General features: G+C 55.8%; 1 protein-coding gene across 15 annotated transcripts in view; it reads right to left on the bottom strand.

The window, feature by feature from the left end:
- The window catches only part of LOC105494899 (solute carrier family 6 member 9), a 35,768-nt gene that overhangs the window by 4,441 nt on the left and 10,192 nt on the right, over positions 1 to 21,135 (bottom strand). For 4 of the 15 annotated variants that reach the window (XM_011763885.3, XM_011763887.3, XM_011763886.3 and 1 more), the window contains exons 3-12: positions 11,127 to 11,288; positions 10,293 to 10,449; positions 9,545 to 9,676; positions 7,558 to 7,828; positions 1,920 to 2,052; positions 1,579 to 1,713; positions 1,373 to 1,476; positions 453 to 690; positions 227 to 361; positions 19 to 118 (exon numbers count right to left, since the gene is read on the bottom strand). In XM_011763885.3, coding sequence (XP_011762187.1) covers positions 19 to 118; positions 227 to 361; positions 453 to 690; positions 1,373 to 1,476; positions 1,579 to 1,713; positions 1,920 to 2,052; positions 7,558 to 7,828; positions 9,545 to 9,676; positions 10,293 to 10,449; positions 11,127 to 11,288 — 1,567 coding nt within the window. Of the gene's footprint in view, positions 1 to 18; positions 119 to 226; positions 362 to 452; positions 691 to 1,372; positions 1,477 to 1,578; positions 1,714 to 1,919; positions 2,053 to 7,557; positions 7,829 to 9,544; positions 9,677 to 10,292; positions 10,450 to 11,126; positions 11,289 to 16,349; positions 16,461 to 16,941; positions 17,239 to 21,135 lie in introns of those variants that run through there. The other 11 variants (XM_011763893.3, XM_011763894.3, XM_071094245.1 and 8 more) reach the window with 8 other exon arrangements.

Below are 21,135 nucleotides of genomic sequence, written 5' to 3'. Positions count from 1 at the left end.
GGAGGCTCAAGTGCTCACCGTAGATGTACATGATGGCCACACACATGATGCAGGAGATGACCACCAAAGAGAAGCTGGCCGCATAGTTGTCCATCAGCAGCAGCCAGTAGATGCCTGCCTGGGGAACAGTGGGCGGCTGTGGGAGGCGCCTGCAGCCCCGGCTCCCCCACCCTTCCCTGCATGTCCTGGCAACTCTGAGCCAGCCCTTCCCTTACTCAGCTCTTACCTGGCTGGTGAGGGGGATGCCCAGCAGGAAGCCAGCCACAGCCACACCCAAGGTCACATAGGTCTTTTTCTGCAGGATCCACTCATTCCCCACCTCATCCACAATGGCTGTGACCAGCGTCTCCAGGAGGCAGAACTGCAGGATGTGGCTGTCAGATGGGGGACCTGCCCCTTGTTCCTGTCCCCTCCCTTCCCCAAGCCTCCGGTCCACGTCCTGCACCTCATACCTGAGTGCCCAGCCCCAGCAGGATGAGCATGAAGAAGAAGAGCAGAGACCACAGCGGGGAGATGGGAAGTAGTGTGAGGGCCTCAGGGTAAGCCACGAAGGCCAGGCCGGGGCCGTGGTCTGCCACGCGGGACACATCCACGCCCAGGTGACTGGCCATGAAGCCGAGGATGGAGAAGATGACGAAGCCCGCATAGACGCTGGTGGCGCAGTTGGTGATACTGATGATGACGCTGTCCCTGATGGGGAGGAAAAGAGAGTTCAGCTTCCCTCTCCCCAATTTGGGCCAAGGCAGACATGGAGACAGGGAAAGTTCTAGGAACAAGGGCGCCCCCAACTATTTTTTGGGGGGTGGGAGACAGGGTTTCACTCTGTTGCCCAGGCTGGAATGCAATGGTGCTATCACAGGTCACTGTAGCCTTGACCTCTTGGTCTCAAGCAATCCTCCCACCTCAGCCTCCTGAGTAGCTGGGACTACAGGTGTGTGCCACCACGCCCAGCTAATTTTCTTTTATGTTTTATAAAGAAAGATGGGGTCTCACTATGTTGCCCAGGCCTGTCTTGAATTCCTGGGCTCAAGTGATCCTCCCGCCTTGGCCTCTCAAAGTGCTGGGATTATGGCATGAAGCACTGAGCCTAGCCCCCAACTCCTTTTCTGGTCTGTTCTGGGCATTTTTAAGTGAGCCTGAGCTGCCTGAGTCCTCACAGACCCCTGGGACATCACTGTCCCCATCTCTCTTCTCTCTCTTGTCTAAGCCTCTCTCCCCATTCTCCAACAACTCTATCCAGAACCAGTATTCCCAGAACCTCAAGATCAGGAGGGGAAAGGAGGCCTGCTGGGCCCACGGCTGCACTGGAGCTGGGATCAGGCTGCAGAGAGGGCAGGGAGGGGGCAGCCTCAGCCCGGCAGGGAGCACTCACCGGTAACAGTTATTGTGGAACTTGTTGTAGGAAGCCATGGTGATGAGGCCTCCCCACGCGCAGCCCAGTGAGTAGAAGATCTGGGAGGCGGCATCACCCCACACCTGCAGGGAGGGGCCGGCGGGTGAGGAGCTGTGGGCAGAGGCAGGCACCTCCCCGGCCCTTCCCCAACCCGCTTCTGGTTTCCGCTTTCCTTCACTTCTCACCTTGGCCTCCAGGATCTTGTCCCACTGTGGGGTTAGGTAGTACATGATGCCGGTGAAGGCTCCCTCCAGGGTCACTCCGCGGACAAACAGAATGGTCAGCACCACGTAGGGGAACGTGGCTGTGAAGTACACCACCTGGCACAAGAGGGCTCCATGGACTCTTCCGGGCTCTCCCCTACCCTGGACACCACCACCCTGGCTCCCTAATCACCACCAGCCTCTAGTCCCTCTCCCGCTCTGCAGTCCCTTCAGCATCCCCTCCCTGCAACACACACATGACCCAGGTAGGGGTCAGGATCTTTCTGGGTGGGCACAGACCCTGCTGGGGGAGGGGTACTTGCTTTCCCTGAAGACTTGACCCCTCGGATGAGGCAGAGGAAGACGACCACCCAGGAGACACCGAGGCAGCCAAGGAGGGGCAGCCGCACCTCCCCAAAGTTCCCGATGTCGTCTGACAGCTTCAGCACATACAGCCTGGGAAGGGGAGACTCTGTTACGGATGGCCAGCCCCCGCTGCCCAGCAACAAATTCCCAAGGCTCAGGGCCCACCTGGGCCATACCCTCCTTTGTCATGAGGTCCCGGCAGCCACCTTGTGTGACATGGGAGCTACTTCAGGGGCCCAGCCCTGGCCGGCCCATCCCCCTCCACCTGCTGCAGCCCCTGGGGAGCCCGACACAGTCCACTGCTCTGCAGCCTTTCCCAGGCCCTTCAAGGGCTCCTGGAGGCCACACCCCAGGCTTGGGTAGTCTTCCCAGTCTCCGGTTGGGCTCAGCCCAGGTCCTTGTTTGCATGTTTCTCCCTTCAGGAATGCCTTTTCCTCATCCTGTCAGGTGTCACCTCCTCCAGGAAGCCACCAGTGAGCATCTCACCTGCACCAATCAGCTCTATCTCTGATAAACTGAGGGAGGCAGTGGAATGCTCAGTAAAGACTGGACCCTGGCCAGGTGTGGTGGCTTGTGCCTGTAATCCCTGCGCTCTGTGGAGGTCGAGGCGGGCAGATCACCTGAGGTCAGGTGGGTCCTCCAGGAAGCCACCAGTGAGCATTTTACGTGCACCAATTAGCTCTATCTCTGATAAACTGAGGGCGGCAGTGGGCAGTGGAATGCTCAGTAAAGATTGCAGCCTGGCCGGGTGTGGTGGCTCACACCTGTAATCCCAGCACTTTGGGAGGCTGTGGTGGGCAGATCACCTGAGGTCAGGAGTTCAAGACCAGCCTGGCCAACATAGTGAAACCCCGTCTCTACAAAAATACAAAAATTAACTGGGCATGATGGCGGGTGCCTGTAATCCCAGTTACTCAGGAGGCTGAGGCAGGAGAACCTCTTGAACCCAGGAGGCGAAGGTTGTAGTGAGCTGAGATTGTGCCACTGCACTTTAGGCTGGGCGACAGAGTAAGAGTCCATCTCAAAAAAAGATTGAACCCAAATTTCTCCCCTCTGGGTGGCTCCATCTGGCACCCTATGCCATACCAGCTGTGATCTTTTGATCAACCAGACATTTATGTGCCTAGCCCTGTGCTAGGTGCTGGGCATACAGGCCTGCAGGGGCATCTCCCCAGCCCTCAGGGAAGAGGGCAGAGAACAACTGCTCTACCTCCAGCACCAGCATTCAAAGTAAAGAAACCATTTCTTGTTTGAAGGTTTTTCTTTTTTCTTTCTTTTTTTTTTTTTTTTAGACACAGTCTCGCTCTGTCACCCAGGCTGGAGTGCATTCGTACAATCAGGGCTCACTGCAACCTCCACCTCCCAGGTTCAAGCGATTCTCCTGCCTCAGCCTCCCGAGTGGCTGGGATTACAGGTGCCTGCCACCATGCCTGGCTAAGTTTTGTATTTTTAGTAGAAACAGGGTTTCACCATGTTGGCCAGGCTGGTCTCAAACTCCTGACCTCAGGTGACCCGCCCACCTTGGCCTCCCAAAGTGCTGGGATTATAGGCATGAGCCACTGCGCCCGGCCTGAAGGATTTTTTAATACTTTGTCTAACCATAAATGCTAAACAGGTAGTGTTTTATATTATTATTATTGAGACAGGGTCTTGCTCTATAGCCCAGGATGGAGTACAATGGCACAGTCATGGCTCACTGCAGCCTCGAACTCCCAGGCTCAATCGATCCTCCCACCTCAGCCTCCCGAGTAGATGGGACTTCATGTGTGCACCACCACGCCCAGCTAATTTTTGTATTTTTTTGTAGAGTTGTGGTATCACCATATTGCCCAGGCTGGTCTCAAACTCCTGGGCTCAAGTGATCCTCCTGCCTCAGCCTCCCAAAGTGCTGGGATTACAGGCATGAGCCACCGCACCTGGCCTATATTATTTTTGACTGCAAGTATACAGCATTACAATGTTAGGGACTGAAGAGTTTAAAAGGCTAGCCTGGAAACCAAATGATGAATTCTAGCTTTATTTTTATGGCACCATATTCTGTTTTTTGTTTGGTTTTGGTTTTGGAGCACACGCTTTTGAGATCAAACAGCCTAAGGACATTTGGAACCCAACATATTTACAAGTGGCCTCTTTACACATGACATCTCCAGAATTATTCTGCATTGCTTTAAAAACGTCTCCACATGACATATCTTATTTTCCTAGCCAGGTGGTAAGCACCTTGAGAACAGGACCCTCAGGAACAGGTCCCACAGGGGCTATGGTTGTGCTGCCTGAGCTCCTATCAGCAGTCTTAGTGATTTAGGTTGCATTATCTCATTTTGTCTTTAAAACCAGGTAGGTATCATGACCACCCAATTTCATGGACAAATGACTGTGAATGACCTCCCAAGGCCACAGCTAATAAGTGGCACAGCCAGGATTTGAGAGGGGTCTGTGTGACTCCAGAGCTGCCATGAAGACCCTGGGGGACAGGATCTGGGCCCCACAGGGACGGCAGAGGTGAGAAGGCCTGGTCATGTGTTTAGGGCCCAGTAGCAAGTGTCAGACCAGCACAGAGGACTGGAAGGCAAGATTGTGAAGAGGGTGGCGAGGGAGGGGAGGACTCTGAGTGACAAGGTTGAGTGGGTGAGAGGCAGACATGGGCTCAGAAATCTACCCTTTGAGCTTCTCTCACTTAAGAGTCTCTTCATCTGACTTTTGATTCGCTTCCCTCATTTGTAAAATGGTGATTTTAAAAATCCCTACACAAGCTACCTAACAGGGTTTTTGTGGCACTCCAGTGAGATGGCGCAGCTATCCAAAGGGTTGTTGGAAAGTGTGGACTAAACACCTGCACAGCCGCCCCCACCTAATTCACCGCGGCACACCCAACAACAGCGGCACCAGAGGGGCGCAACGCACGCAGATTCTGACAGCAACTGCTGCCTAGCTCCTTAACCTCTAAACGGGCAGTCTCTGAATCTGAAAATATGGATACTAATATCTACTTAGATAATATGCCTGGCACGTAGTAGGTGATCAACAATAAGGGTGCTTCCTTTCTTCCCTTGCTGAAGCCAGCCTGGGTTGCTCTCTTCAGGGCCATTTCCCTGACTCTCCAGGAGAGGGCAGCAGGGAGCCATGCTGCTGAGACGGTGTCCTGCATGGGACAGTGGCCAGTTAGGCAGGCCTGGCTCCAGCCGGCACTGGGGAGTAGAGTGCAGCGGCTCCACCAGCCGGATTTCTTTGAAGGCTCTTCTCCTCTGATTTTACTGGATAAAATCTCTAGAGCTTTGCCCTGGGTGGGCCCAGGGCTGGGAATCTCTGAGTCGGTCCCTGGGACAACCACCACTGGAGCATCCGGGGTGGGGGTGCACAAGGCTTTGTGTTTCTGGGAGCTTCCAGGAAGGTTCATCACCCCAGACTAGATCAAGTTGCCCAGTCCACATCATGCCTCAAATGTAGTAAAATGCCTCACTCGGCAGTATCTGCTTGTTCTCCCGTCAGACAGCAGCTCTGTGAGGACAGTGTCTTCCTCCCCACCCTCTCTCCCCTCTGAGAACAGTACCCAGTACCTAGTAGGTGCTCAATAAATCAGCTGGGCATGGTGGCTCATGCCTGTAACCCCAGCACTTTGGGAGGCCAGGGTGGGTGGATCACCTGAGGTCAGGAGTTCGAGACTAGCCCGGCCAACATGTCGAAACCCTGTCTCTACTAGAAACACAAAAACAAGCCAGGCATCGTGGCAGGTGCTTGTAATCCCAGCTACTAGGGAGGCTGAGGCAGGAGAATCGCTTAAACCTGGGAGGCGGAGGTTACAATGAGCTGGGATCGCGCCACTGCACTCTAGCCTGGCCAACAGAGTGAGACTCTGTCTCAAAAAAAAAAAAATCTGTCCATTCAGTTCCAGGTGTTTTTAAAAAAGAAAATAAACGTTAGGATGTTAAAAATTTTAAAATAAAAGAGAAATGACCTGTCTGGTGACTGAGTGCTTGAGTCTGCCCATGCCTCTCTGGGGGACAGCAGCTGTGTTCGCTATGCTCTGGGTCTTTGAGAATAGTGGCCCCATCTTACCTGTCTTTGAGTGTCTACAGCCCAGCACAGAGGTTGGCACAGGGAAACTGGGTCCTTCAGGGTCAGAGCACTCGGGCCTGGGCTTAGAGGACCTGTGGTGACTTGCGGTATCCTCGGACCCTCGTGCATTTCAGTCATGGCTTTCCATTACATGTGGAGAAAGCCTCAAACCCTTAGCCTGGCATGGGAGGCCCTGTGTTATATGATGCCTGCTGGCCTCTTCTGTCTTATCACTCAGCGTCCCACCTGCTTCCAACCCCAGCTCCAGTTTGCCTCCTGCCCCTCTGCTCACCTGCTCATGCGGCTCCCAATCTCTCTATTTTCCTCTCTACCTTCTCTGGGAAGCCCTGACTGCCTGGTCTTGCCCCATCCCCTTAGCACCAAGCACTACCTCTTTGTGTCCCCATGACACCCCTGCACACACCTGGACCGAGGCACCTGCCCTACTGTGATTAGCGATCTGTCTCCCCACTACCCTGTGAGCTCCTCAGGACAGGGGCTCTGGGCCGTTCATACCCACCGTGGGGACACAGGGCCTGGCAGAGCAGAGGCGTGAATGTTGTGGAATGAGTGGTGGAGGCCTGCCAGCATGCCCCCAAAGCTCTATGCCCAGGGGTTCCCCAGCAAGACACGGGGAATTTCCAACTGGTGGGTGGAGGGCACAGCAGGATGGCCTGAGACTCTGGTCTCTTCATCGCCTCTAAACAAAATGTGCCACGGTGTCTTGATCACAGCACCCCCGGCTCAGAGACCTTCCATGGCGTCTTTTGTTCTGCATCATCAAGTCTAAGCCTAATCCTGGCAAGTTCTTTATGAAAGCAGTACCACTTCCTAGGCCACCTGAAGCCCATGCATTCTCCCCACACCTGTTACTCTCATCAGAGCAGGCTCTCTCCAGCCTTGGGGCCAGCCTCTGCTCATCGGGGACAGGGTCTTTACCCACACTCTTATTCTCCCCAGGATCTGCCCCTGCTTTCCTGAGTCTCCTCTGAAGGCTGGTTTGCTGGATTTCTGACGGCCTTCCTCACGGCTGCTCTGTAAACATCCTGCAACTCAACATCCATCTTCCATTGCTTTCCTTCTTTCTTTTTTTTTTTTTTTTTTTTTGAGATGGGGTCTCACTCTGTTGCCCAGGCTGAAGTGCAGTGGAGCGATCTCAGCTCACTGCAAGCTCTACCTCGCGGGTTCACGCCATTCTCCCGCACCTGCCACCACGCCCGGCTAATTTTTTTTCTTTGTTTGTATTTTTAGTAGAGACAGGGTTTCACCGTGTTAGCCAGGATGGTCTCAATCTCCTGACCTCGTGATCTGCCCATCTCGGCCTCCCAAATTGCTGGGATTACAGGTGTGAGCCACCGCGCCCAGCCTCCATTTTCCATTGCTTTCTGTACATCAGGCTCTTCTCCTAAACCTCTTCACTCACCTCTACCCTCTCCCAGCCCAGCAGGGAGCTGAACCTGCAGCAGGCACCCGACTTTGTCTTCAGATGGCTGCCCAGTGGGGACAGGGTCGCCACCCCAGGTCCCACGGGTGCCTCACCTCCAGTACTCCTCGCTGGGGCTGGTCCTCTGGAGGCTGTGGTTGAGCAGGTGGGAGAGGTTGCTGGGCAAGGTGGCTGGCCGAGAGCCATTGGTGAGGTTGGAGGCGTCCAGCACACCAGCACAGTCACGCGTGTTCCAGGGGTTATTGCAGTAAGCCCAGGGCAGCACGTGCGTCATGGACGAGAAGAAGTAGTAGAAGGCAATGCAGATGACCACGTTGTAGTAGATACCGATGTAGGTGGACACCACCATCATACCATAGCCCACGCCTGCAGGAGGGGAGGGGCAGGGGGGAGGAGCCTCACGCATCCAGCAGGAGGAGGTAAGGTTAATAATTTCTTTTTTTCTTTTCATTTTTTTTTTTTTTTTTTTGGGACGGAGTCTTGCTCTGTCGCCCACGCTCTGTCACCCAGACTGGAGTGCAGTGGCGCAATCTTGGCTCACTGCAAGCTCCACTTCCCGGGTTCACGCCATTCTCCTGCCTCGGCCTCCCGAGTAGCTGGGACTACAGGTGCCCACCACCACACTGGGCTAATATTTTTGTATTTTTAGTAGAGACGGGGTTTAACTGTGTTAGCCAGGATGGTCTCAATCTCCTGACCTTGTGATCCGCTTGCCTTGGCCTCCCAAAGTGCTGGGATTACAGGCGTGAGCCACCGAACCCGGCGTGTTTTTTTTTTGTTTTTTTTTGTTTTTTTTGTTTTTTTTTTTGAGACAGAGTTTTTTATTTTCTTTTTTTTTTTTTTTTTTTTTTTTTTTTTTTTTTTTTGAGACGGAGTCTCGCTCTGTCACCCAGGCTGGAGTGCGGTGGCGCGATCTCGGCTCACTGCAAGCTCCGCCTCCCGGGTTCCCGCCATTCTCCTGCCTCAGCCTCCCGAGTAGCTGGGACTACAGGCGCCCACAACCGCGCCCGGCTAATTTTTTGTATTTTTAGTAGAGACGGGGTTTCACCGTGGTCTCGATCTCCTGACCTTGTGATCCGCCCGCCTCGGCCTCCCAAAGTGCTGGGATTACAGGCGTGAGCCACCGCGCCCGGCCGAGTTTTTTATTTTCTTGCCCAGGCTGGAGTGCAATGGCGCGATCTCAGCTCACTGCAACCTCCGCCTCCCGGATAGCTGGGATCAAGTGATTCTCCTGCCTCAGCCTCCCAAGTAGCTGGGATTATAGGCATGCGCCACCGCAACCGGCTAATTTCGTATTTTTAGTAGAGATGGGGTTTCTTTCCCCCCCCCCTTTTTTTTTTTTTTTGAGATTAAGTCTCCCTCTGTCACCCAGGCTGGAGTGCAGAGGCATGATCTCGGCTCACTGCAAGCTCCGCCTCCCGGGTTCACGCCATTCTCCCGCCTCAGCCTCCTGAGTAGCTGGGACTGCAGGCGCCCACCACCAGGCAGGGCTAATTTTGTTTTTGTATTTTTAGTAGAGACAGGGTTTCACCGTGTTAGCCAGTATGGTCTCGATCTCCTAACCTTGTGATCTGCCCGCCTCGGGCTCCCAAAGTGCTGGGATTACAGGCTTGAGCCACCACCACCACGCCAGGCCAAGATGGGGTTTCTCCATGTTGGTCAGGCTGGTCTCAAACTCCTGACCTCAGGTGATCCGCCTACCTCGGCCTCCCAAAGTGCTGGGATTACAGGCGTGAGCCACTGTGCCCGGCCCAAGGTTAATAATCTCTAAGGTCCCAAGGGGCAGGCTGAGATGGAGGGCCATAGGAAGGCCAAGTCGAGGTTTTGGTAGGGGTAAGTTGGCCAGGGGGCCAAAGGAGTTTTGTGTGTACACGTGGTAGGAGGGGAGGGTGGCGGCCAAGTAAACATGGGTCCCAGCATGCATCCCAGGGCTTAGGCCATTGATGTGGGGCTTGGGGTCAGCATCAGGGCTCTACAGAGGTCAGCCGTGTTTGTACAGATGGGCGAGTTGGCACGGCCCTCAGAGGCCGTTGTGTGTGTGTGTGTGTGTGTGTGTGAGCGAGGGCCCCGCCCAGGCCTCACCTTTGAACATGGGGCTGATCCTCCAGACCCCCAGGCACCCCTGGCTCGCAAACTGGCCGAAGGAGAGCTCCATGAAGAAGAGAGGGATCCCGCAGAAGATGAGCATGATGAAGTAGGGGAACATGAAGGCTCCTGGTAGGCAGGGAGAGGTCTGGCTCAGGAGTGGGCTTGGAGGGATCTCACCCTAGGCTTCCTGCTCAGAACCCAACAGCAAAACCTTCGTGATTGGGTAGGACCCAGGGAGGAGTGTGCCAGGCTTGAGCAGGACCCTGGGCTGAGGCACACCACCCCCAGCCTGTCTTTGAACTTGACAGAGGCTCTCAGGAAGTCTGCTCAGAGTGGAATCCAGGCCCCAGAGCCTCCATACTTGGGTGGGATTTGATGGTTTAACCAAGCGATTTCACAAGCATAAGTTGCTGAGATCCTCAAATACCCTGAACCATTTAGGGGGGCTGCTGAACCCCAGGGAATAGAACAGGGAGCCTTGAGTGGGGGTTAGGTCCTTTCTTGCCTCTCCTCATCTCAAAGGGGGCCAACTGGCAGGGCCAGGCCCGAACAACAGACTGCCAGGGTCTGGGGTGGCCTGCCTTAGGCAAAGGGTGCCTAAGCCAGGGATGGGGGCAAAGGAGGCCAAGGCCGGAGGCCAGCCTTTATCTGGAGTGGGTCTGTGCCAGGGAGAGGGTGGCCCAGGCCCTAGTGGGTGGGCTCTACCCAAGTGGGTGGTCCCTGCCCTGTGCCCGCTGGGTACCTCCCCCGTTGCGATAGCAGAGGTATGGGAAGCGCCAGACATTGCCCAGGCCCACGGCATAGCCCACGCTCGTCAGTACAAACTCGATCTGGTTGCCCCAGTTGCCCCGTTTGAGGTTCTGGTCCCTCTTGGTGGCCTCGTTGGGCACAGCACCATTCTGTGGGGACAGGAGAGAAGCTACCATCAGCAAGGCATTTGTGCTCCATGCCTGACCCTCTGGGCCTCCCCCAGCAGGGAAACCGTGGACCCTCCAACACCCTTCCCCGGGCTTCCCCTCTGCTGGCAGGAGCTTCAGGCAGGCCTGGCAAGGAAGGAAGCAGAGAGTAGTGGCTGCCAGAGGGCGCCAAGCAGAGCTTCCCTCACCAGCCCCACAGCACCCAGTGCCAGGTGCACAGCCCACCTGAGGAGCTGCTGCCAGCATCTGGGAGGCGGGACACTGAAGAGGGAGCTAGGGCCAGGAGCCCCTAAGCCCCTCCAAAACCTCCCCTTGCACCTCTGGGTAAGGACCTGGGAGCAGCTGAGCCTCATACCAAGCAGCCAAGTCAGGCTGGGCACAAAGGGGCCTGTGTCCAGACAGCCCCCCCACCCGTCGCCTACCACATCACCAGGCTGAGCACGCTGCCCCTGGGCAGGCGACAGCGGAGGAGGGGAGGCTAGACCCCTCCCCCAGCTGAAGGCTTCTTCCTGGGGGCACAGAGTGGGCAGGGCTGGGAGGAAATGGGGGAGCAGCTGAGCCGGGCCAGACCTGGGGAGGGCATTCTGGGACTGTAGGTGGGAGGGTCCGGGGAGCTAGCTATACTGCCCATGACTGGGGAGGAACCCTGGGGAGCTGACCTGGGCCATGGCTAGGGAGTGCTGGGCCATGAGTTGGGGAAGGAGACCAGAGTTGTAGGCCTCATGCCAGACTTTGAGGACAGACTCTGCTAGGGAAATGGAAGGAGTGGCTCTGGAAAAGCGCGGCAGGAAGAAGGATCTCTGAACAGGGAGAAGCGTCACCTGCAGGGGAGGGGGCTGAAGGTCAGGAGAAGCAGATGCGGGGATTTGCCCCAGGGAAGAATGTGGGGCCTGCAGGACTGGACTGGTGGCCTGGGCCTCAATGAGGATAGCCCCTTGTGAAACCCCAGGCCCAAAAGCTGGAACTGGCTCTGCAAGTCCCTTGGTTAAAGAAGTCCCTTAATAAGTGCCATGCTCCTTCCACCTCCCTCTCACAGTGAGCAGGAAATTAACCAGAGCCCGAGGGCCCCAAGGGGTCTCACTAGGGAGACAGGGGCTCAGTGTCACCAACAGAAACACAGAGACCTTAGTGCCAGAGACAGCCTCCCAGAGCTGGGCTATTCCCCTGAGAGAAACAGACAGACCCGGCATCAGAGATGGAGCCCCGTAGCCTCAGAGAGATGCCAATAATGTCACATTGACCCTCCACTTGAAAGAGACATATTCAAGGACAGCAGTCACTCTGGCCAATAAGCAAGGCAGCCTGGTGCAGGTGAAATGCTATCACACCCTGATGCTGATGAACAAACACAGACGGGACGAATGGTCTCCCTGGGCCCCAAGTGCCTTGGATAGGCCAGGTGGGAATGCGGGCAAAGGAGGCACCAAGACCTGATGGGTGGGCACTGCAGCAAAGACACCTTTGTGGGCAGCCACCCTGTGCACCCAATCCAGCATCGATCCTGGCGTGATGTGACCCTCACACACTCCACAGAGGGCAGGGGCGCAGTGCCAGGGACCATGGGTTTCCTTCAGGGAGCACCCAGAACAAATCGGTGGCTGAACAAGCCTTCTTTCATTCATTCGTTGATTCATTCATGCAATGGCAGATTTATTGACACCGGCTATGTGCCAGGCACTGTGCCAGGAAGTGGGACTTCAGCAGAGAGCTCCTACCCACTCGGAGATGGAAGTCCAGTGGGGGCGCAAGCCATTAATGAAATGTACACACCTATCATCTTTAGATGCGGCTTCAGTGTGACCATAGAGGGGATCATCTCAAAATCACAAGACTATGGAAGGAGGACAAGGTGGGAAAGCAGGACTGAGGTCAAAGAAGGCCTCCCTGATGAAGAGGCTTGAAGACATGCTTGGCCCTGGGAGAGGGTGGCCCCCGGCCTGAGTGTGCCTTCTGTGACATGCCCCTACAGAATCCTGCCTGAGCACGTCACCACCTCCTGGGGCCTTCACTGGGGCAGGTGTGGCAAGATCACAGAGTCAAGGGGCCATTTTTTGGAGGCTGTGAGGCCTGCTGGGGGTGGTTTCTCTGGTCCCAAACAAATGTCAGCCAAATAGGGCTCCTATATGTTGACCCTACAATGCCAGTTTTCTTCTGTCCCAGGGTTGTTTACTGAGGGCCACAATGCCTGATTGTGCCAGCAGCACAGTACACGGATGGGGTCACAGAGCAGCAGTTAGAGCTGTGAAAGGAACAACTGATGGTCCAGGATGGCCCCATGGGCAGGGGAAGGGCAAGGCCCTTTTCAGAGATCCAGGTTCCCAAGGCTTGAAGACCAAGGCCTGTCTCCTGTTCCCAGCAGGATGAGGGACAGATGCCCCATACCCCCCGACCAAATGGGACCACATTTGGATCCCTGAAGTCTGCTCCTTCCCTGGCATGGGAGGGTACGGGGAATGTGGTGATGCTTCCAGCCACGTGCCACAGACAGCCGCCTGCCTGAGCCCTCAAGAGCCAGCCGCTGCTCCGTTAATGAGCCGTGTGCTAACCAGCTCAGCCGTGCGGGCTGTAACCCAGGGAGGCCACAGCCCCCAGGACGGGGGCTGAACTGGGGTTGGCGATGGGGCTCTGGCAGGAAGTTCCTGACAACACTAAAGATCTGCTTTGTGCAGAGGATCCTCGCAGAAGCAGCACCCACTTCTGCTTGGGCCTGGGTCCCAGCACTGTGGTGTTCGACCACGGGAACCTGGCCCAGGCTTGGCCTCTGACTTCAACTCCAGGGCTGTCTATGTTCAGGTGGCTTGGCTGGGGAGGGCTGAGCTCTCAGCGGAGGACAGAGCAAGCCTACCTTTCTCCAAGCAAACTGCAGGAAAGACCCTCCAAAAAAAATCCAGGCACTTTCTGGGTGCTCTAGTTCCCTTCCTCGTCCAGATCTTCTCTGGGGACCACCCCCTGACTTCCCTCCTGAGCAGCTAAATCTTTTTCTTTTTTTTTTTTTTTTTTGAGACGGAGTTTCGCTCTGTCGCCCAGGCTGGAGTGCAGTGGCCGGATCTCAGCTCACTGCAAGCTCCACCTCCCGGGTTCACGCCATTCTCCTGCCTCAGCCTCCTGAGTAGCTGGGACTACAGGCGCCCGCCACCTCGCCCGGCTATTTTTTTGTATTTTTTTAGTAGAGACGGGGTTTCACCGTGTTAGCCAGGATGGTCTCGATCTCCTGACCTCGTGATCCACCCGTCTCGGCCTCCCAAAGTGCTGGGATTACAGGCTTGAGCCACCGCGCCCGGCCCTAAATCTTTTTCAATACTGTATGGCTTTTTTTTTTTTTTCCTCCCTTCTTGCATAATCTTTCCTATTCTAAGCTTCTAGTTTTTCTTGATCTGCTGGGTGGACGGCTGTGTCACTGATATGAACTGTCCCTGCAGTGGTCATCAGCTGAGGTGCCCATGGAAAGATCCCTTTGTGCTCACGATTTGACCCAGACTGGCTGCCTGTCTGCCTGAGCCAGCTCAGCCCCATGGATGGGCTCTGCTCCAGGCTTCTCCTACCCCCCACTACTGTCACCACCATCTGCGCCCCTCTGCTCACCCTCACTCACTTGTTTACATCTCAGTGGGGAATTAAACCATAGCAGCATGGTTCCCTCTGGCTTGGCCCCCTCCTCTGCAGGCTCCCTAAACAGCCCCTACGTGCCCTGTCACCCTTCCTGGCAGCTCTGAGAGGCCACCGCCAGGACAAAGCAGCCTCTGCTTGCCACTGTCATGGGCCCAGCAGGTGGTCTCCAGGACAAGACTACCCTGCCCTGTCCCCAAGCTCTCCCAGCCATGGAAGGAATGGAGGCTTTCCTTCTATGGTGGGGTGGGGTGAGCTGGCACACACACACACACAGCCTTCAGATGTTCCCTTACCCTTAGAACCAGTCATCGAGACAGCAGTGTCCACCCTGGCACAAGGACTTATGATCTTGCTTGGTTTAACAGCCTCCCGCCCCGTCCCTGCCTAGCTGGGAGAGCCACACTGAGCAAAGTCACTTACATAAGTCCTTTACACAGCCCTCTGCTTGGCTGATTTACTGCTCTGGCTGAGCCCCTGGAATTAAGGCTGCTCAGCTCCGAGGGCAGAATCCAGATCTCCCACTCTGCCCTGGGCTTGGCCGAGGTGGGACACCGGTGCAGGCAAGAGCCCTGGTGCTCTAGGGCCCACTCCTCCAGTACAGACCTGGGCAAGTCACTTCCAGTCTTGGTATCTCAGCATCGCTATCTATGAAAGCAGGGGACAGACTAGATAAACTCACTATCAGACAAGATCGGGTGCTTTAAGGATGGCATGGCCATAGACTAGATAACCTCACTATCAATCGATCTGCCAGATTCCCAGGCCAGACAGCCTCAGCAGCTACTCATATTCCATAGCTCTCCCTCACCTGGAATTTTGCTATTTCTGACTTTCCCTTGTACATTCCATTAGTTCCCACTAGCTTTCCAGATTACTAAAAAAAAAAAAAAAAAAAAAAAATTGCCCTTTTCTTTCTGATTATAAAAGCTTTATAAGCTATCACAAAAAAGCAAAAAAGTTAGAAAATAGAGAAAAAGGTAAAGAGGAAATGCAGTGGCAAGGCCCACTCCCAGAGCGAACCAGGGCCAGTCTGAGGATGCACTCCTGCCTTTTGCTCTTGCACAGACTCAGAGCCCAGCTCTCCACCCTGGACGGTGACTCTGCTCTGGTGTGAGCCTCCCGCCTCCCAGATCAGTGCCCAGTGGATATTTTTGTGAATTGTGAGCTTCCCCCTCTGGCTCTGGGTGGACACTGAGGAACCCTGGAGCTGCCCTGGCTGGGCGGGCCCCTCTGCAACCCAGCAGGCTTTGTGTTTAGGACTCTCCAGCCCCAGGGTTTGCTCATGGGATGAAGTCCCATCCAAGACAAACTTCATGGAGGAGAATGGGCAAGACCTCACATCCCAGACTGACTTTGAGCCCAATCAGATCGCTGGCAACTTTCTCTAAGCCCCACTGGGGAATGTAGACAGAACAGCCATTACAGTAAATTGTGGCTGCCTCAGAAGGCCCCATGACCTCCTTCCTGCCAGGCATCCCTCGGTGTTTGTTCTCTCCCATCAGTCCGGGGCCCAGGCTGGCCCACAGGTAGCACCTAGCCTGCAATGACAGAATCTTCTGTCCTTCACCTACATGGCACTGAGTAGGGGCAGAGAGACCCAGCTGCAGCTCTGATCTCTGGCCTCAGTAACCTGGATACAGGAGAGTCTGGGGCTGGGGCTGGAGGGGCAGAACATGGGAACATCTCCCCTGGGCCGAGCAGTCCCCAGTGGCCATTAGTGCCTCCTGCCTCAAGGAAAACCTCAGAGCCATCTCTGGGCACCTCTCAGGACTCCGGTGCCTTGAGTCCAGGCCTTCATATAGCAGGTGAGAGAGACAAGAATACACCTTGTGCTTATCCATTGCAGAGCCCTGACTGGCAGCAAGGGACCTGCCAATATTGTGGGCAGCAGACAGATGACTGGCACCCCCAGGCATGCTGGGCTCCACTCCAGGAGGCCCTGGGGAGAGTGATGGGGGACCCCGGGTGGGCCCTGGACAGCTCCTCGCTTCCCACCCCAGACAAGCCCAGCAGGGAAGACTGGAGGCAATGGCCCCGTCCTGCGCTGTAGCGGCTGGGGGCGGCGTCTGCCCTCACCGACTGGCAGCAGGCAGGCACTCTGGGAAGTGGCTTTGGTTCTTGACCCTAGCAGTCCTGAGATTTGAGGGCAGCCCTGCGTACTGCTCCTCCCAGACCCATCCCACATCGCCTCAGAGGACATTCCCTCTTTTGCCTTCTGAAGGTCAAGTCGGGATGTCCTACAGGGGAGAAGGGTAGCTTTTGAGTCTCCTCACCCTCGCTGCCATCCGCTGACATCTCCACCCGTCGCCAGCGTCCAGGGATGAGGACACACCGGCTCCCAGCCCATGCGGGCACTTGCCCTGGACCCTGGAAAATGTTCTGTGGGGTCTCTCTCTTTCCAGCTGAGACTCTTGCCCCATCCCCTTCCCCCACCCTTCACCACTGAAACCATGTACCACGTTTCCCTGCCCCCTCACCCACTCTCCCCATAGGAGTAACTGCCGTGGCACAGACAATGAGGCTGTATTGATTAGTACAATTCCTGGGCACCTCCGGCCCGTCTCCCCGGGAGCTAGGACAATGCAGCTTTGATACACAGAGCAGATTCTCAGCAGGTCCTTGGGCTGGGGGAGCCCTCACACCCCCACTCTCCTCCCCCTCGCCCCCGCCACACAGCTAACTCTTCCTGCACTCCTTTGCACAGTTGCAACTTTCTGGGTCACTTTGGCTGGTGTCTGTCTCGCTTGCTGGCTGTGCCTGCCCCTCCCTGGCACGGACCACTCAGCCCCTCTCCCCACCCGCAGCCCAGCCTCTCAGCCTGCCTGGCACCAAAGAGGGGGCTCAACCTCCTGGAAGGTGACTGACCTGTTCTGGGGAAGAGGGGGCCACAGGTCCATGAGCCACGGCCATCCCAGGGCGAGCGATCGCAGCCCGCGTGTCTCCGCCGCTCATTCACACCTCTGCCAGCTCCAGGGCGACACTGACGCATCCCCTGCCTCTCCCACTGTTGGGCTGGGCAGCGTCAATTACTTTCACCTCATCTCCTCCCTAAGCTCTGCCTACCCCCTCCCCTGGCCCTGCCCCTCCGGCCAGTCCCCATGCAGCCCAGCACGGGTGCTCCGGAGCTGGAGAGTGGGGTGTGTGGGGTTTGTTCTGTTTTTCCCTTGTTCCCAGCAAGTAACTGGAACAAAACACACACACACACACACACACACACACACACACACACACACCCCACAGAGTCGGGCAGAGCGGGCGAGAGGGTGGCTCACTCCCCCCACAGAGCTGACCAGACACTGTCTGAGCCCACAGGCTGGGCTCCTGGTAGGGTAGTTGGGTATCTGATGAGTGATGGGGTCTGCCCTGTTGGGCCCTGGATGATGACTAGCAGCAGGATGGAAGGCACAGTTCACAGGGCACCACCAGAGCAGCTCAGGCTCCTCGGAGGGGTGCAGGCTGGGAGAAACCAAGGCCTAGGGCTGCTAAGGCTGTACCTGACCCCCCCGGCCCACCAGAGATGGGGACTCCCAACATGCCAGGATGATAGGGCGTCTTCCTAGGAGAATGTGACTGACCATGCAAGAAAGCCCTGGCCTAGTGAACCACGCTGTCACCTGTCTGAACAAAGATGGTGTTAGCCAAGGGGGCAGTCATCCCAGAGTCCAGACAAAGGGGGGCTGTGGAATAAGAACCCGTGAGGATTTGCACCGTGATGCCCAGAAGCTGAGGTGCTAGTCTGGGAGTGTGTGCAGCGTGGGCTGGTAGGTCCAGTGGTGTCGTCACCATGACTGCAGTCACCATGACTGTGGTGGGATGCCACTCAGACCCATCCAGTCCCTTTCTCTGAGGCCACACACACTGGCCAGTCTCCTGCTGACCCCAAGATACCGCAGACCAGTGGCTCAGAAGGTGGGCATATGTGTTCCAGTGCTGGGAAGGTGTCAGGCCCTCTGGAAACTGGTCAGTCAGCAGAAGGCTTGGCTTATCGTAGGACCTCAGGAAATATCAGTCAGATGGACACGTGCATGAATTCTGGTGTAAGAACAGCTTTCCTGTGAGTTTGGTGAGTGTGGCAACCCCACAGGGAATATAAGGAGTTTTGTCAAGCACAGGATGACATTAAAAATGAAAAAACAGGGCCGGATTCAGTGGCTCACGCCTGTAATCCCAGCACTTTGGAAGGCAGAAGAGGGCAGATCACAAGGTCAGGAGTTCGAGACCAACCTGACCAACATGGTGAGCCCAACCCCGTCTCTACTAAAAATACAAAATTAGCTGGGTGTGATGGCACATGCCTGTAATGCCAGCTACTCGGGAGGCTGAGGTGGGAGAATCACTTGAACCCAGGAGGCGGAGGTTCCAGTGAGCCAAGATCGCGCCATTGCACTCCAGCCTGGGCAACAAGAGCAAAACTCCCTCTCAATAATAATAATAATAATAAATAAATAAAAATAAAAAGATAGGCGGGGCACAGTGGCTTAGGCCTGTAATCTCATTGCTTTGGGAAGCCAAGGCAGGAGGGTCACTTGAGGTCAGGAGTTCATGACCAGCCTGGACAACATAGTGAGATCCCATCTCTACAAAAAACTGGCCAGGTGTGGTGGTGTGTACCTATAGTCCCAGCGACTCAGGAGACTGAGAAGGGAGGATTGCTTGAGCCCACACGTTGGAAGCTGTAGTGAGCTATGATCACACCACTGCACTCCAAACTGGGTGACAAAGTGAGACCTTGTTTCAAAAAATTAATAAAAAATAAATTTTAAAATAAGATAAAAAGTCACAGGCTTTAGAGTTTGACAGTCCTGGGTTCAAACCCTAGCTCTGTTAGTTTCTCACCATATATATAACCCTAGGCAAGTCCCTTAACATGTTGGATCTCAGTTCCTGCATCTCTAAAACAGGGTTACCACTCGCCAATCACTGAACCTAGTGAGCAGTAGTAATAATGGTAACAGAAAACACATAGTAAGTGCTTGCTGTGGGCCAGGCACTGTCCTGGCTCAGCATATGTGGGACACTTGCTTCAGAGACAGCCCGTCACCCTGTGGGCACTCACCTAGTATGGTACAAGTTAACTTCCCATATGTTAACTCACTGGGTCCTCCCAGCTGTCCCATTAGGTAGGTCCATTATTATCTCCATGTTGGTTTGGGGAAGATGGGGACAGGCCTTGGCTCAAGCAAGTATCCTAAGGATGGCCTCAGATCCTACTGACTCAGCTGCTCACTCAGCCAGCCTCATGCGCCTGGTCCCCAGACACACTCCCCTGACTTCCTGCAGGCGCAGACTGAGGGCCAAGGCGCTGGCTGGGCCACTGGCTCCAGGAAGGTCCAGTCACCCATGATGCCCAAATGCTCACTTCCACCCAGGGTGGGCTCTGGGCTCTGGCTGCCCTGGCCTGGGCCGGGTGCCCAGAACAGGCAGCCCTGGCTGGATGGCTTTCCCTGGCTCTGGCCATGGGGACAGGAGGCGGCAGCAGCCCAGCTGGGCCCTGGCCGTAATGAGACCTCATTAGCGAGATCCAGCTGCTCCAGCCCCACTTAGGAAGGCTGACTCCCCCAGCTCCCGCCTCTGACTTTTCCTAATAAGAGTGGGCCTGCTTCCAGAGGGGCAAGGAGGCTAGGGTCTTTGTTGTCCCCTGTGACTCTGGAGGGAAGGTCCCGCTGAGCTGGGACTGAGAAGTGCCAGGGATGGGGGAGGGCCGCAGGGCGGCTGTGTGGGAGGCCGGGCTACAGGCCTCCCTGAGTAGGTGGGCTACAGAGGAAGTGGGGAGGAAGAGGGAGGGCAGGCCCCCTGACCTGAGAGGAAGCTGAAGAAGGCTGGGCCTTTTCCTCTGGATCTAGATATTGTCCATTTCACTGAGGAGCCAGTAGCTGCTAATCTAGGATCAGTGGAAGGTCATTGCTTAGGCTGTCCTGGCTAGAAGAGCACCTCCACTGTGCTAGGCCTTATCTAAGGAGAATGGCCACTGTGTGCCAATCCCTGAGCCGGGATAGCATTTACTGGGTGTCAAATCTTGTGCTGGAAGCACCTGCTGTGTGCGAGAACCTGCATCAGCAGAATGCCCACCATGTGCCATGTCCGAAGCTGAGACAGCACTCATTGTGTGTCAGCCCCAGGTGAGGAGCCCCTATGGTGTGCTAGGTCCTGCACTAGGGGAGTACCCCAGGTATGCCGAATTCTGTGCCAGGTAAAGACCCAGTGTGTGCCCAGCTCTGAGCTGGGTGAGCACCCACTGCGTGCCTGGCAGTGTGCTAGACGAATGCCTACAGGGTGACAGGCTGTCTTCTAAGGGAGTGTCTAATGTGTGCCAAGTCTGCACTAGCTGAGCATTTGCCACATGCTAAGACTTGGGTTAGGTGAGTGCCCAGGCAGGGACAGGCCCTCTACCAAGGGAGTGTCCAAGGTGTGCCAAACCTTGTGCTTGGTGACCTCCCAGTAAGGCACCAAGCCTGCACTAGTTGAGCACTTGCTACATGCCAACACTTGGGCTGGGTGAGTCCCCACTATGTGCCAGGTCCTATGACGGATGCTATAGACAGGAGGTGCCCAAACCCTCAGGGCAAAACATATGAGAACAGGTCAGGGTGGGGCAGCCCCTGGCAGCCTGTGGTGCTTGCAAGTCCTCCTGGGATTTGGATGCTCTGGCACCCAGAGCCCTAATCCAAATGAGTCTGTTCCTGTTCATTGAGGCTTCCCAGTGGCAGAAACAATCAGCGTGCTCAGACATGAGAAGAGGTCAAGGAAGCCCGCCAAGGCCCGGACTGCCCAAGACTCTGCATGAGTGGGTAGTGGCACTAGGGAGGGGACTGAGGTGGCCAGCCTGGGAAATGGTGTGACATTGGTGGGTGAAGGATTAAAACTGAGCTAGTGGGGGCTCTCTTGCCTCCTGTCCTGGGTCCCTCTCCTCCAGCCCCTTGCCCTTTGAGACCTAGGTGGCCCTGCTCCACACGTGTACGAGGGCCTAGGTCTCCATGGAAGGACCACCCCACCCACCCCCTAGTGCCCCCAAGCATCCCAGCTGCTCCCAGGCTTGGAGGCACCCTGGCCAGCTGGGTT

The sequence above is a fragment of the Macaca nemestrina genome, chromosome 1 (assembly GCF_043159975.1).
Source record: "Macaca nemestrina isolate mMacNem1 chromosome 1, mMacNem.hap1, whole genome shotgun sequence".
Classification (NCBI taxonomy): domain Eukaryota; kingdom Metazoa; phylum Chordata; class Mammalia; order Primates; family Cercopithecidae; genus Macaca; species Macaca nemestrina.
This window is presented reverse-complemented; position numbering and strand designations above follow the sequence as displayed.